Source organism: Caretta caretta, chromosome 3, assembly GCF_965140235.1.
Source record: "Caretta caretta isolate rCarCar2 chromosome 3, rCarCar1.hap1, whole genome shotgun sequence".
In the NCBI taxonomy this organism is placed as follows: domain Eukaryota; kingdom Metazoa; phylum Chordata; order Testudines; family Cheloniidae; genus Caretta; species Caretta caretta.
Window position 1 is genome coordinate 208113231 of NC_134208.1, and position 15001 is coordinate 208128231.

The 15001-nt window shown below is 39.9% G+C and overlaps 1 protein-coding gene across 1 annotated transcript in view; it reads left to right on the plus strand.

Moving 5' to 3' along the window:
- The window catches only part of SOS1 (SOS Ras/Rac guanine nucleotide exchange factor 1), a 92014-nt gene extending 77311 nt beyond the window's left edge, over positions 1-14703 (plus strand). The window contains exons 17-22 of the mRNA XM_048842401.2: positions 813-930; positions 3494-3666; positions 4717-4833; positions 5046-5310; positions 7541-7659; positions 9176-14703. Coding sequence (XP_048698358.2) covers positions 813-930; positions 3494-3666; positions 4717-4833; positions 5046-5310; positions 7541-7659; positions 9176-9670 — 1287 coding nt within the window. The 3' untranslated portion in view covers positions 9671-14703. The remainder of the gene's footprint in view (positions 1-812; positions 931-3493; positions 3667-4716; positions 4834-5045; positions 5311-7540; positions 7660-9175) is intronic.
- The last annotated feature ends 298 nt before the right edge of the window (positions 14704-15001 follow it).

A 15001-nucleotide genomic window follows, 5' to 3' on the forward strand; every position in this document is an offset into this window, starting at 1 on the left:
GTCCCCAAAGTGAATACAATGGTAAGTAAGGCAGAAAGACATGGCAGATCACCAGACCCCACTCCCTGAAACCAGTAACTGGCAAGATTGAAAATAAAAGGTGGTTTATCAGAAAGGCATAGGCAGATTGATCAGAGTAGTGGGTGTCTGGGGAAAGAGGTGGAACACACCAGCTGCAGGAAGCAGGAAAAAATTCTGCATCTTCTAGCAGGTTCCCTCCATACACTTCAGCATAGGATCCATACCCAGTTAATTGGGCTGCTTGACCTACACTGACATGGGAGTGCGTAACTGAATTTTCCATAGGTATTTGCAGGATTTAAAGGTTTTAGAGGTATACTACCAATATTATGATTGACAGGAAATCAAGGCTGCCCGCATCAATAATTTACTTAGCTACTATAATTATAATTAAGATTATGGTCAGGGGCTGAGGGGTATGTATGAAAGTCAGGCTTTTGTGAAGAGCCCTAGCTGACCTGGGTTGGAGGTTCAATGTCCTGATTCTTATACCCATATAGCTCTTTTCGTCTCTAGATCTCAAAGTATTAGTATCCCATTTTTCAGAAACTGAGGCTCAAAGCGGTTAAGGCCCAGAATTTTAAGGGTATTGAGATGTTGCTGTGCTGAGCGTTGCAACACCAAACTGATTTAGGCTGTTTTACAACAACACATAAATGCCTTTAAAAATCTGAGCCTGTGACTTCCCCAGGGTCACACAACTAGGCAATGGCAGCTGTCAGTCCTGGTCTTGTGGATGGGGTACTGGACCACAGTGCCCTCCAAACTAACCTATCTGTGTATCTTTTCAGCAAATTCCAAGTCGACAGAAAAAGATTTTAGAAGAAGCTCATGAATTGAGTGAGGATCACTATAAGAAATATTTGGCAAAACTCAGGTCCATTAATCCTCCATGTGTGCCTTTCTTTGGTAAGTAGTTTTGATTCGGGATGAGCAGTATAAAAGAAATGTCAGTTAATGTTTGCCAAGGACGCGACAGAAATACAAGCAGAAGTGAGAAGTATATTTTAAAGGTTTCAGAGTAACAGCCCTGTTAGTCTGTATTCGCAAACAGAAAAGGAGTACTTGTGGCACCTTAGAGACTAACCAATTTATTTGAGCATAAGCTTTCGTGAGCTACAGCTCACTTCATCGGATGCATCCAATGAAGTGAGCTGTAGCTCACGAAAGCTTATGTTCAAATAAATTGGTTAGTCTCTAAGGTGCCACAAGTACTCCTTTTATATTTTAAAGGAACGCTGAGCTTTAGGTCTAATCAGTTTTTTAAAAGAAGTTAAACTTAGTTTCAGCTGTCTCTGACTGTAACACATTTTCTCTCCCCTACTGGTATGTGAAAGAGCCACACAAATGTGCAGTATGACTGAATATGCAGAGAAAAGAATTTCTGACCATCTTGGCTAATAGATATTGATGGACCTATCCTCCAGGAACTTAATTCTTTTTGAACCCAGTTATACTTTTGGCCTTCACAAGATCCCCTGGCAGTGAGTTCCACAGGTTGACTGTGCATTGTGTGAAGAAGTACTTCCTTCTGTTTGTTTTATACCTGCTGCATATCAATTTCATTGTTTGACCCCTGGTTTGTGTTATGTGAGGGGGTCAATAACATTTCCTTATTCGCTTTCTCCACACAATACATGATTTCACAGACCTGTATCATATTCCTCCCTTAGTTGTCTCTTTTCTCAGATGAACAGTCCCAGTCTTTTTGATCTCTCCTTACACGAAAGCTGTTCCATACCCCTGATCGTTGTTGTTGCCCTTCTCTGTACTTTTTCCAATTCTAATGTATCTTTGAGATGGAGCAACCAGAACTGGAAGCAGGGGCCTACCATGGATTTATATAGCAGCATTATCATATTTTTTTTGTCTCCTTATGTATCCCTTGCCTAAGGGTTCCTAACATTCTGTTTGCTTTTTTGATTGCCACTGCACATTGAACAGATGTGTTCATAGAACTATCCAGGATGACTCAAAGGTCTTTCTTGAGAGATAACAGCTAATTTAGACCCCATCATTTTGTATGTGTAGTTGGGATTATATTTTCCAATGTGCATTACTTTGCATTCATCAACATTGAATTTCATCTGCCATTTTGTTGCCCAGTCACTCACTTTTGTGAGATTCTTTTGTAACTCTTCGCAGTCTGATTTGTACTTAACTATCTTGAGCAATTTTATATTGTTTGCAAACTTTGCCACCTCACGATTTACCCCTTTTTTCATATCAGTTATGAATATGTTGAACAGCACTGGTCTCACTACAGATCCTGGAGGGGACCCTGCTATTTGCTTCTCTCCCCAATGAACACTTAACTATTTATTCTTACCCTTTCTTACTCATCTTGTACCCAGCTACTGATGCATGAGAGGACCGTCTCTCTTATCCCATGGCTGCGTACTCCGCTTAAGAGATCTTTAATGATGGACTGTGTGAGAGGCTTTCTGAAAGTCCAAGTCCACTGTATCAGCTGGATCATCCTTGTCCACATGTTTTTTGACCCCCTCAAAGAATTTGAATAGGTTGGTGAAGCATGTAAATGTAAATTTTCCATTTACAAAAGCCATGCATCCGAGGACTCATGATGGACCCCGCAGGTCCAGTGCCCTCATCTGTAGAGTTCCATTCTCTCTTTAATCCTCTTGTTGTTCAATATCTCCATGAAGCCATTAGAGGAGATTGACACAGCATGAACTAAACTGCCAGCAATACGCAACAGTGGCTAGCTCCACATCGCTTTCACATCAGGCATAGAAAGCTTCATCTCCGTTATCCAGGGCTTGGCTCAGATCAGTAACTGGCTGGAGCTGAACTGAGAACGAATAAGGCAATGCTAGTGAAAGGAAGGAAACAGCACACTCCACTTCTGTCAGCTCATTGAATTTTGTGAGGCAATGTAATTTCAAACATAATTAGATTTCCCTGTGGTGTGTGCTTTATAAGTGGTAGGTAAATAAATAGATTGATCTTGAGAGTCTCATGCAAACAGGCAGTTTTCAAGGAAAGGGTTAAGGTATTGCCGTTATTTGTAGAGCAGACAACTCTGTCATTGATTGTGATAGGGAAAATTTTGTTTTAAGACTGCACTTAAATCTACTGTGGTACAGGTGTGCCCCTGTAGCACTTCATTGTAGATACTACCTACACCAACAGGAGGGATTCTCCGTTCAGCATAAGTAATCCACTTGCCCGAGAGGTAGTAGCTAGGTTAACGGATGAATTCGTCCATTGACCTAGTGATGGCTACATAGGGACTTAGTCATCTTAGCTATGCCGCTCAAGGGTTTGGATTTTTCACACCCCTGTGCGATGTACTTATTCCAACCTAATTTTCTAGTATAGATCAGGCCTGCGTAATTAAAATACACAAGTTTAATTCTTTAAAAGGGCTTCATATTCCAGCTATATTGTTTATTTCCTCATAGTTTTGTACTGTAGTATCTGAATGTTTTTCTTCTCTTCACTATTTTAGGAATTTATTTGACTAACATCTTGAAAACAGAAGAAGGCAACCCTGAATTTCTAAAGCGACATGGAAAAGAACTTATAAACTTCAGCAAGAGAAGGAAAGTAGCTGAAATAACAGGGGAGATCCAGCAGTACCAAAACCAGCCATACTGCTTACGAATAGAACCTGATATCCGAGTAAGTTGCATTTTTGTATGCCAAAATATTGAGAGCTTCTTTGTGGTGATTATTTCAGAAATAATTTTAACAGAGAAAATCAAAGGAATCTGTAGAGCAGGCTGTTTGCTCCTGGATCTCAAGTTACCAGTGTGACACAGTGCAGGATGTCCTTAGATCATAGGTTTTTTTCACACTAGAAGACGCCAGTAATAGCAAGCAGTACATGAGGCTCCTCATCTGCGGACTGTCATGAGCCACTGACTCCCAGTACCTTGGCCAGAAAATTTTTTCTTGGCAAAGGTCAGCAGAGCTGTGTCATTTTCCACGATCCATGAATGAGAACCCTGCATGTTGCTATCATGACGGAAGCAGAATTTAGGTAGTTTTCTCTCCTGCTGTATTCAAATAGGACTTCTCCTTTCTACATTGAAGTTACTACAAATCCTAAAAAGAAAAATGTCTTTAATGTAAATTGGCACTTTCAACCCTGTTTGTAAGTCGTTTCTTACATACATCACTAAAATGAGGAAATACGGTGTTTTAAGTCAAGTCCTAAGGAGAGGTGAGGTGACGGGGGAGGGATAGCTCAGTGGTTTGAGCATTGGCCTGCTAAACCCAGGGTTGTGAGTTCAATCCTTGAGGGGGCCAGTTAGGGATCTGGGGGCAAAAATTGGGGATTGGTCCTGCTTTGAGCAGGGGGTTGGACTAGATGACCTCCTGAGGTCCCTTCCAACCCTGATAGTCTATAAAGACGCATGGGTTTTACTCATGTCCTCCCAAGTCAGTGGATTTCTGTGTGTTGGCAGTTTGCAAGATCTTGTCCCTAGTTTGTCAGAGTAACGAAAATTGTGAAATGAGTAATGTCACTTACATTTGATATTTTGAATGATTTTTTTTTAAAAGTTCATGTAATTCACCTAATGCAATTTTATGTAATTCACCTTTGCTGAATAGTACTTACATAGCATTTTTGAAACCATTGGGACTACTTGTATAATAAAGTATGTAGAATTTGCCCCATGATAGTAACTTATACGATGTAATCTTCCTAAACTTCCTGTGTTTCAGAGGTTTTTTGAAAATTTGAATCCAATGGGAAATAGCATGGAGAAGGAATTCACAGATTATCTGTTCAACAAGTCATTAGAAATAGAGCCGCGAAATTCCAAGCCTCCACCAAGATTTGTTAGTATTCAGATTTAATTTTTTTCTTAATAACTTCAAAAATGTTTCCCATAATGCAGCAGAAATTGTTTTAGAATTTATATGAATAATGATGAAGCTGCATTGAACTGATTTTGTGATGGAGATGAAGGTAATTTGATTTTTAAAATGTATACTTTCAATTCACTGCAAGGTTTTTAACTGCACAATATTGATATTTGGTATCACCGCAGCCCAAAAAATACAACTATTCCCTCAAATCTCCGGGTGTTCGTCCGTCGAACCCAAGGCCTGGTACCATGAGACACCCTACACCGCTGCAACAGGAGCCAAGAAAAATTAGTTACAGTCGCATCCCTGAGAGTGAGTCAGAAAGTACAACATCTGCCCCAAATTCTCCACGAACACCATTAACACCACCCCCTGCCTCTGCTACTTCCAGTACTACAGATGTCTGCAGCGTCTTTGATTCAGATCCTTCAAGTCCTTTTCATTCAAGTAGGTGCTAAAGCTAGGAATGCATTTAAATAATTAGGACTGTCACAAATGTTTGTCCTATTTTATGATCTAAACTGATCATTTTGGTCCTTCAAATTTGCTATATCTGCAGATGTTTTTGCCTCCTTGCATAATGGCAGACAGTCTCAATGCATTTTTACTTAGATTACTATTATCTTTTAAAAAAAGAAAAGGAGTACTTGTGGCACCTTAGAGACTAACAAATTTATTTGAGCATAAGCTTTCGTGAGCTACAGCTCATTTCATCGGATGCATGCAGGTATTTTCCACTGCATGCATCCGATGAAGTGAGCTGTAGCTCATGAAAGCTTATGGTCAAATGAATTGGTTAGTCTCTAAGGTGCCACAAGTGCTCCTTTTCTTTTTGCGAATACAGACTAACATGGCGGCTACTGTGAAACCTGTTGTTATCTTTAAGTTTATTTTTAAGTGAGAGATTGGATAGGTTAGGAATCTTGCTCATAAGTCATTCCGTGTTCTCTTCCATATTCTGCAAGAGCAGAATGTGGAAAGGGACGCATCTAGGGCACCACGTATTTCATGATTCTGCAGCAATGGAATTTGCTGCCAAACCACTCCTTGATGCAGAATTGTGCTCCAGAATCTAAACTTCCACTTTAAAAAATTACGGCCCAGACGGAAAGTTTGTGGTGAATTCAGCATCAGGGTTTTGCAATTGGGATGCAGGCTGACTGGTAATCTGTTATTGGACAATGAGGATAAAAATTAATTTACCTCTGCTGCCTAATTCATAGGGAGGCAGTGTGGTGTAGTGGATGGAGCACTGGACTGGGACTTGGGAGACCTAACTTCTGGTCCCAGCTTGGCCACTGATTTGCTGGGGTGACCTTGGACAAGTCACTTCTCCTCCCTGTGCCTCAGTTTCCCTCTATGCAAAATGGGTATAATGATACTGACCTTCATGGTAAAGCACTTTGAGATCTGCTGATGAAAAGCACTAGATCAGTGGTTCTCAACCAGAAGTATGCATACCGCTGAGGGTACACAGGAGTCTTCCAGGGGATACATCAATTCATCTAGATATTTGCCTAGTTTTACAGCAGGCTACGTAAAAAGCACTAGCGAAGTCAGTACAAACTAAAATTTCATACAGACAGAATGAAAAAGTAAACAGTTTTTCAGTAATAGTTTGCTGTGATGTATTTGTATTTTTATGTGATTTTGTAAGCAAGTAGTTTTTAAGTGGAGGTGAAACTTGGTACGCAAGACAAATCAGACTCCTGAAACAGGTACAGTAGTCCAGAAAGGTTGAGAACCACTGCACTCGATAAGAGCTTAGAAGTATTATGATGCCAGACCTGCCTAAATGTTCTCAAGAAAAATGTAGAGTTAAAAAACATAAAGTTTGCATGAAATTGAATAATATTTTCACACAATTCCATGCTCCACCAAATCCATCAGTTATTCCTAGACACACAAATACATCAGTTCCCTCTCGCCCTGCTCATTCCAGGCAAAGAGGGCTAGTCATTCTGTAGTGCACATATTATTTATTATTATTATTACCTAGTTTTAGAGCAGTTTTCATCAGTATACCTCAGAATACTTTACAAAGGGGAGAAATATCACCAGCCCCATTTTCAGATTAATATAACAGGAGCACAGGAAGGTGAAGTGACTTGTCCACGGCAAAAGCCATTCAGCTGGCCAATTTCAGAGCTGGGAATAGAACCCAGATCTCCTGAGTTCCATTCCAGTGCCCTGTCTGCTGGGCTGTCCTGTCCACTGAGTCACACTGCCTCCCATAAAATAAGATGTTTCTGCATCACTGAGATGCCCCATAGGTTGCAGGGTCACATCTACCCTTACAATGCTGGAGTTACACCAGCACCACCAGCCATCACCTATATTTTTTGGTAGTGAGAGTTTAGAGGAAGGAGAAGTTGACAGAGAGCCAGAGAGAGGACCATAACATAGCAATGCAAGTTGTTCTGGAGCCAGAACTAGAAGACTATATATTTCTTAGGTAGCTTCCTTGTGTAAAACTAAAGTATCTCCATACTTTACAGCTGTTCTTTTATGAGCAAGCCAAAGACATGATGATGATGTGCTGAATTATCTCCCTTGCATTCGTATTTCAGTAAAAGCAAATTGTTGCTAATTAAGTAGTCATTAAAAGCAGTCAGAACAAATAAAGGGCAGATAAAGTACATCATGTTGAAGGTTTTTGTTTTTAAATATCCATCAGGATCTGCATCTGTGTCATCCATAAGCTTTACCAAAATCTCTGATGAAACTTCTGGTCCTCCTCCTGTTCCTCCACGGAGACGACCAGAGTCTGCGCCAGCAGAATCATCGCCTTCAAAGGTGAGAAATGTGTGGGCATTCAGGATGAAATTCAGTATGGACGAATGCAAAGTACTCCACTTAGGAAGGAATAATCAGTTGGACAAATACAAAATGGGAAATAACTGCCTAGGAAGGAGTACTGCAGAAAAGGATCTGGGTGTTATAGTGGATCACAAACTAAATATGGGTCAACTGTGTAACACTGTTGCAAAAAATCCTAACCTCATTGTGGGATGTGTTCGCAGGAGTATTGTAAGCAAAACATAAGAAGTAATTCTTCCTCTTTATTCGGCACTGACAAGGCCTCAGCTGGAGTATTGTGTCCAGTTCTGGGCACCACACTTCAGGAAAGAGGTGGACAAAATGGAGAAAGTCCAGAGAAGATCAACAAAAATGATCAAAGGTCTAGAAAACCTGACCTATGAAGAAAGACTGAAAAAATTGGGCTTGTTTTGTCTGGAGAGGAGAAAGGGGAGGGAAATGATAAGTCTTCAAGTACATAAAAGATTGTGACAACGAGGAGGGTGATAAATGGTTCTCCTTAACCTCTGGGGATAGGACAAGCAGCAACGGGCTTAAATTGCAGCAAAGGAGGTTTAAGGTTGGACATTAGGAAAAACTTCCTAACTGCCAGGGAACAGATTCCCTAGGAGGTTACCTAACCCGTTCTTTCCCTCTTTTGACTTGCATTCCTTCCCTCTTGTTGTCAGTATTAATTGTGTTGAGTATCTGGTCATCATTAACCCTTTTAGTGACGCCTGAAGTAAAATAAGCATAAAACGCTTCCACTTTCTTGATACCATCGGTTATTAGTTCTCCTCTCCCGCTAAATAGAGGACTTATGCTTTCCTTTCTTTTGCTCCTGATGTATTTAAAGAACCTCTTCTCATTGCCTTTTATGTCCCTTGCAAGATGTAACTTATTTTGTGCCTTAGCCTTTCTGATTTTGTCATACAGTATTCTATAATGCCCTTAGCTGGCAATGGCGTACGGTATGCTATAGTTCCATTGGCTTTCGGTGGAACTCATGCTTCTGAGTCACGTAGGTAATTTTGAAGATGCCACCCTTTATTCTTTCTTCAGGACAGAACATCATTCATTCCCTTTCCTATTAAACAGTATCTGCCTCTCTCTTCCCTCACATTCTCCAGAGGGTAAATCCCTTTGGATTTTACTCATTCCTGGGTCTCTTGCTACAAGAGGTGCCCCAGCTGAGCTGGTATCAGCTTAGAAACTCTGCAGCACAAGACCACTATGCCTCCTGCGGCCTCCAGTACTTCCTCCCCTGTCCCCCACTGCCCTGTATCGTCATTCTCTCTCAGCCTGGGTCCTCTCTCCCCTGCCCCTCCGATTGTTTAACACTTGTTGGCTGTGTCTTGTCTTTAATTGGACATTAAGTGTGTTCAGGCAGGGATTGAGTCTTTGAACATATTCATATAACATGTAGCACAACCAGGGCCCTGATCCTGATTGAGGCATTGGGGCTATCATAATACAGATGATAACCCTTGAATTAAATGTTTGTATACTTCAGATTACTTCTGCGCATCTGGACAGTCCACCAGCAATTCCTCCTCGACAACCAACATCAAAAGTCTATTCGCCAAGATACTCCGTGCCAGACCGGACCTCCATATCTGATCCTCCTGAAAGCCCTCCTGTATTACCACCACGAGAACCTGTGCGAACTCCTGATGTTTTCTCTAGTTCACCACTACACCTCCAGCCACCGCCCTTAGGTAGAAAAAGTGAACTTGGCAATACCTTTTTCCCAAACAGTCCCTCCCCATTTACTCCCCCACCCCCTCAAACGCCTTCTCCACATGTAGCACGGAGGCATCTGCCCTCCCCTCCTTTGATACCGCAGGACGTGGACCTCCATTCTGTTGAGGGGCCACCTGTGCCTCCACGACAAAGCACTTCTCAACATATCCCAAAGCTTCCTCCAAAAACTTACAAACGGGAGCACACCCATCCATCGATGCACCGAGACGGACCACCCTTGTTGGAGAACGCCCACTCCTCCTGAATTGTACTTTGTGCTGGGAGTTGCATTTTCTTGGCACTACGTCTGTTGCTGGCAATGGATGCACTGAACCTGCTGGCGCCAAGGAGTTTGGATGCATACTCCACGCATTAAAAACTATGCTAGGTTGGGAATGCAGTGTACAGAAACTGAATTGCAGAAGCAGACGTGATCAACTGATAAACTCGCTGTTCCTATTGTAGTATGCAGGATGCTGTTCTAAAGAAATTGGACAACTGATTGTACCAGAAAACTGACTCAAGGGACTTTTCTGGCCAATAAGCGGAGACCGTGTTTTGTGTAATGATCTCTAATGTCCAGTACGGGAATGGAAAATATAGTCTTGTATCCATCAGTTCTATACAGTAACACAGTTATTAGAATGAAAACATTATGCACTTTTTTAAAAATCTCAAAACAGGGAACTTTATATCCTTCTTAATTTCCTTTTTACTTTACTCCCTGCTTTAAAATACTCTCCTAAAATCATGAAAAGGACTGTGAGGAAGATCTGTGGTACCTAACCATGTTAGAACTAAGGCATAGCACTGTATTGCGGTCCTGTTTACAAATTGTTACAGTGAATAGTATGGGTACCTAGGCTTCACCAAAGAGGTACTTTATTATTATTTTATTAAATATTATGGTGCCAGTTGAAAAAGAAACTATTGCCAGGAAGCATAATGGGTAATTAATGCTTTCTTTAAACAGAGCAGATTAAAGTCTTATGTCATTAAAATGACAACAAAATTTAAAAAAACAGCACTATTGTCTGAAATATTCTACTACATTTAGAAAGACTGTTAATCTGTGCTAGGTTATATCACATTCTTGTAAAGGTTTACTGATAATCCATTTCATGGCTTGTAACTATTCTTCTTTAATCATGCCATGAAAACAGTCACTTGTGAAAAGGGGCACTCACTGGCCATCTTCCATAGTTATTGTCATGTTTTACTAACCATAGATTAATCAGCATACGTAGAATTGCCTTGCGTTTGCATAAATCATGTGTATATAGTGAATGTTGCATAAATATGCTTGCATATTGTTTTTAATTTAATTGAAATAAAGATACACATTTGTTTGGCTGACATACGTTAAATTATTACATGGACAAATGTACAATTCAGTTTTTCAGTTAAAAACACTGATAAGGGGATAAAAGCACATATTGTGGTACACATTTTTTCATAATTCAGTATATGTATTTTAGTAATAAAGAACAGTCTAAAGAGAAATCAGGTTTTGGCATGTGAAACAAAGTGTAGTTAGAATGACAAAGCTGGGTTATTCTCAAAGTGAATTACTGTACATGTTTTTAAATTTCCAAGACATGTATGTAGTTTGTTATAGAATTTCAAACTGTCTTAAAAACTATTAGTCTTTACAGTAGCTCTTTACTATGTCAGAAATGTACATGACAGAACATTTATCTGCATAAATATCATGACATGGATTATCCATAAACCTGTGTACTACTCTTCTGATTCTAACCAATACTGTGACAGTAATGCATGCCAGTTATTGAAGAAAAGAAGCTTTATTAATCTCCTCTACCATAATGTTTGTGAAGTGTGCAGTATCTCATCTTTATTAAGACTCATGGGTCATAGTAAAATTATATCATGTTTCCTGTTGGATAAAATCAAAATACATTTCAGCAACCCAGAACACCATATCCTTAGAGACAGTTTTCATAGAGTGAATCATGATGGAAATCTATTATTTTAGTAACTTTCTACAATGCCATTAGAGTAGTGGAATATGCACCATGATACTACAGTTTGGTCTTTACATTTCAGAAAGCGTTTTGATTTCATCAGCATTAAGCAGCATATTTTGTCATAGCCAAACGTTGAGAATTTGTCAGTTGTATCTTTGTGTATATCTTTAACATTTCTATTTTGAAACATGTTTTCCTGACCCCTCCCCCACCAAAAAATGTACCTTTTTCCTTTATAACTAAGATTTATAAACTTGGCTTCAGAGGAGGACATTCTTACATATGTACTTTATATAATCCTATCCTACAAGAAATGTAAGTGAAGTTCCCAGTTCTTCAAATCTAACCAAGAGTAATGAATACCCTTGGTGCAATGTCTTAGAAGTTGCTGACTTTCCAGGAGAAAGCCAGGGAGCTCTCCAATGTTAGTCAGATGTTCAGAACCCACATCGCTTGTCCTCTACACCCAAAACCATGGTCCCTGTCATCACCAAGGCAGGCTAGATAGGTAGAATGGCCTAGTGGATAGGGCACTACAGTGGTGTGGTGCGGACCTGTGTTCGGTTCCTGGCCCAGCCCCAGCCTTTCTGTGTGCACTAAGGCAAGTCATTTAATATTCTCTGTGCCTCAGTTCCCCATTTGCAAAATACTGCTAATACCTCCCTACTTTACAGTGGGGTTGAGGATAAAAATCTGTAGAAGTTGATTAGACTCTCTGGTGATGAGGATCATATAAAAACCTAGATTAAATTCCTTCGGAGCTCAGCAACACCTGCTCAATCATCCGCTATTTACCAGCGTACGGCACACCTCCAATGTGCTGCCTGAACCACAAAGTGTGAAAACCCAGTACCAGAAATCAGATCTCTGTGTCTAGGAGGAGACCGTTGAACACAACTGCTGAGCCACTGGCCTCTCTCAGAACTTGTCAATTTTATTTGTATTTTCAAGAAATAACTTTTTTTTTATAAAATGGAAGAATTTCACATTTGGACAAGTTTGCATTGGTTACTGATTATGGGGGTTAGAGCAAATATCCCTGAATACTGGCAGGGAAAATGGCATCATTTTTATTGTTCATATTGCCAGATTGTTGATAAAATGATCTTGAATAATAGCATGGAATAATGAAAAATCTTAAGCCAACAACTAGCTAAATGGATTTCTGTCTTACTGCCGACCCCAGATTTAAAGTCTGACACTGCTCACAAGTCAGAACTGTACTGTTGCGGAGTATTGGTTTTCAGCTATTGGGTGCTTGCATGGGGCGGGGGCATAGGAGAAATTAAGTCCATTAATGAGACATGAAAGTGCAATATTTGAGCAATGTTTAAAATCTCTCCGTAAAGTCTGTCTGATTTAGAGTGTAGTGCGGCAGTGTAGGATAAAGAGAAATTCAAGCTTTTTCTTCTTTTCCCCAAAAGTGAAAACTGGATGTTAAAAAGAAAAGTTCTACATGCGTAGTTTGTAAATGTTAGCTTTTCAGATGCCAAAAACTTCATTATAAGTTTAACTTGAAATAAAGTGCAAGGAAAAATTATTTAACACGTGGTTGTTAGGCAAGGAATTACTGTCGTCATGGCACTCAACAACCCAGGCATGATTTTGCAGTGTCTGTTTGGAGAGAATTTTGTCCTTGCTTCAGAATCAATACCATGAAATCATTGAGAATGCTCCCATAAACTAGAAACCACTTTGTGTGTTCTCTCTTGCAATTGTTTCTAAATTCTTGCTTAACCATCGTTTTTTAAAAAAAGAAATGAGAGAGGTTTGTGCCCCCAACACAAATCAGATTATGCCTTTACACTCTCGCGCTTTTGTTTATCATAATTTCTGTTGTATCGTTTGTTGCTTTTATGCAGACAGAATCTTAAATCAGGCTTTTCTTACCTGTAAACTCCAGTATCACTCAATTGGGACCCTATCCAAAATTTACTGAAATTAGTGGGAGTCTTTCCATTGTCTTTAGCAGGCTGTGGATCAGGCCCTTTGTGTTCTTTTGAAAGATGTTCTATTTTCCTGTATGCAGGGAAGTGTTTCTTTTGTACCACTACGGCTATTCAAATGAACCGGCTCTGCCACAGTTCCTGTAGCAGAGCTAATGCCTGGCAATAGAAATGCCAGTTCTTTCTGCTCGTGGTGTTGTCTTATCCTAGCATAGCACATCTCGTATGCAGCCTTCCATGTTCGTAGCAGTCGTTCATTGAGACTCCACCAGGAAAACTCCCCCTCATTCATCAATGTCTGTTTTCATAACAATGTTCCTTAATACTGAGTTGCTGGGATCAGTGTACTTGGCCTGTGGTATGTAAAAGTCACGCTTTGGTTTCCCTCTCAAAATTCATACTGGTGTCAGCGAACAGGGAGGGTCTTGCTGAAAAATGCATTTTTAAAGCAGAAAGAAAAATGGCAGCTTCTTAGATCTTTCTCTTTGCACACCCTATGTCACCCGTTGAACGGTCATTTCAATGGTGTTTGATATGTGTGCTGCAGTCATCTTAGCGCTATTAGTTAAGGAAAGAAACATATGGCCCAATACACTTACAAAGCCAAAAGCACCCTGTAACTTGGTTTGTAAATTTCATGCCTTATTTTCCATTTAAAAAACAAAACAAAAACCAACACCTTAAAGTGCATTTTTCTGTCAACTGTGAGCAAATTTCTCTTTTGCCTTTAATGAAAAATCGTGCATTAAGTAGCCAATTGCTGCAAAATCAAGTGAACAAAGGATAAGGTTGCATTTGACTCCGTAACAAACAAACATGATGTCATGCACCAGATGACTGAAAGGTTGAAGGGGGGGGGGGGGGAGGAAGTCCTGTGCCAGATGCATGCCAGTTTTAGTAGCTGCCAAATGTGCCTTTTTATTAAGAACATCTGTAATTTTTTTTCGGAACAAGGTAAATTGTGTGGCCAGAGAGGTTCTTTTGGACAAATTTGTTTGGTTCACTTACTAGAGAACAAGCCTGTTTCTGTTTGTCAAAGTAAATTGTACAAATTTTAAGTTTTGATAAGTTTGTGTGTTGTGGTATATATGTGCGTTTGCCTTTGTTTAATGGCATGGTTATTTGCTAAAATGATTAAATGTCAAAAAGCGATGTCAGTCCGACCCAAATGTAAGAATAAAGTGGTAATCTTTAACTGGCACGTCTTATGACCTGTGTACCTAACCATGTCTGTAGGTGATCTTTGTATGCTTTGTCTGCAATGATATTCAGATTGCATTTAAAGTGAAAATTAATAGTGGCTGTTATTTTTCGGCATTAAAAAGATATGTTGTAAAAATAAAAATGCCTTACATACCCCATAAGTGTACACTTTTGCATATGTAAGATAGGATGAACATCTCACTAGTCTGACACAGTGTTTGTGAAAGATTAACGCTGTGCATCACATTAAGGACATTTGTCAGTCTTCTGTAGAGTTATATGTAATCATTTCAGTAATTTGTGAACTGGGCACATGATAGCCCTCTGATGGATGCTTTGCAGAGGAGTGGAGAATCATGCAAAATACACTTAGTGGCAGAAACAGTGAACTCATTTATAATGTTTTACGACTGCAGCAATTGCAGGACTGGTATTATATTTGGTTTCTCTCGTTCTGTA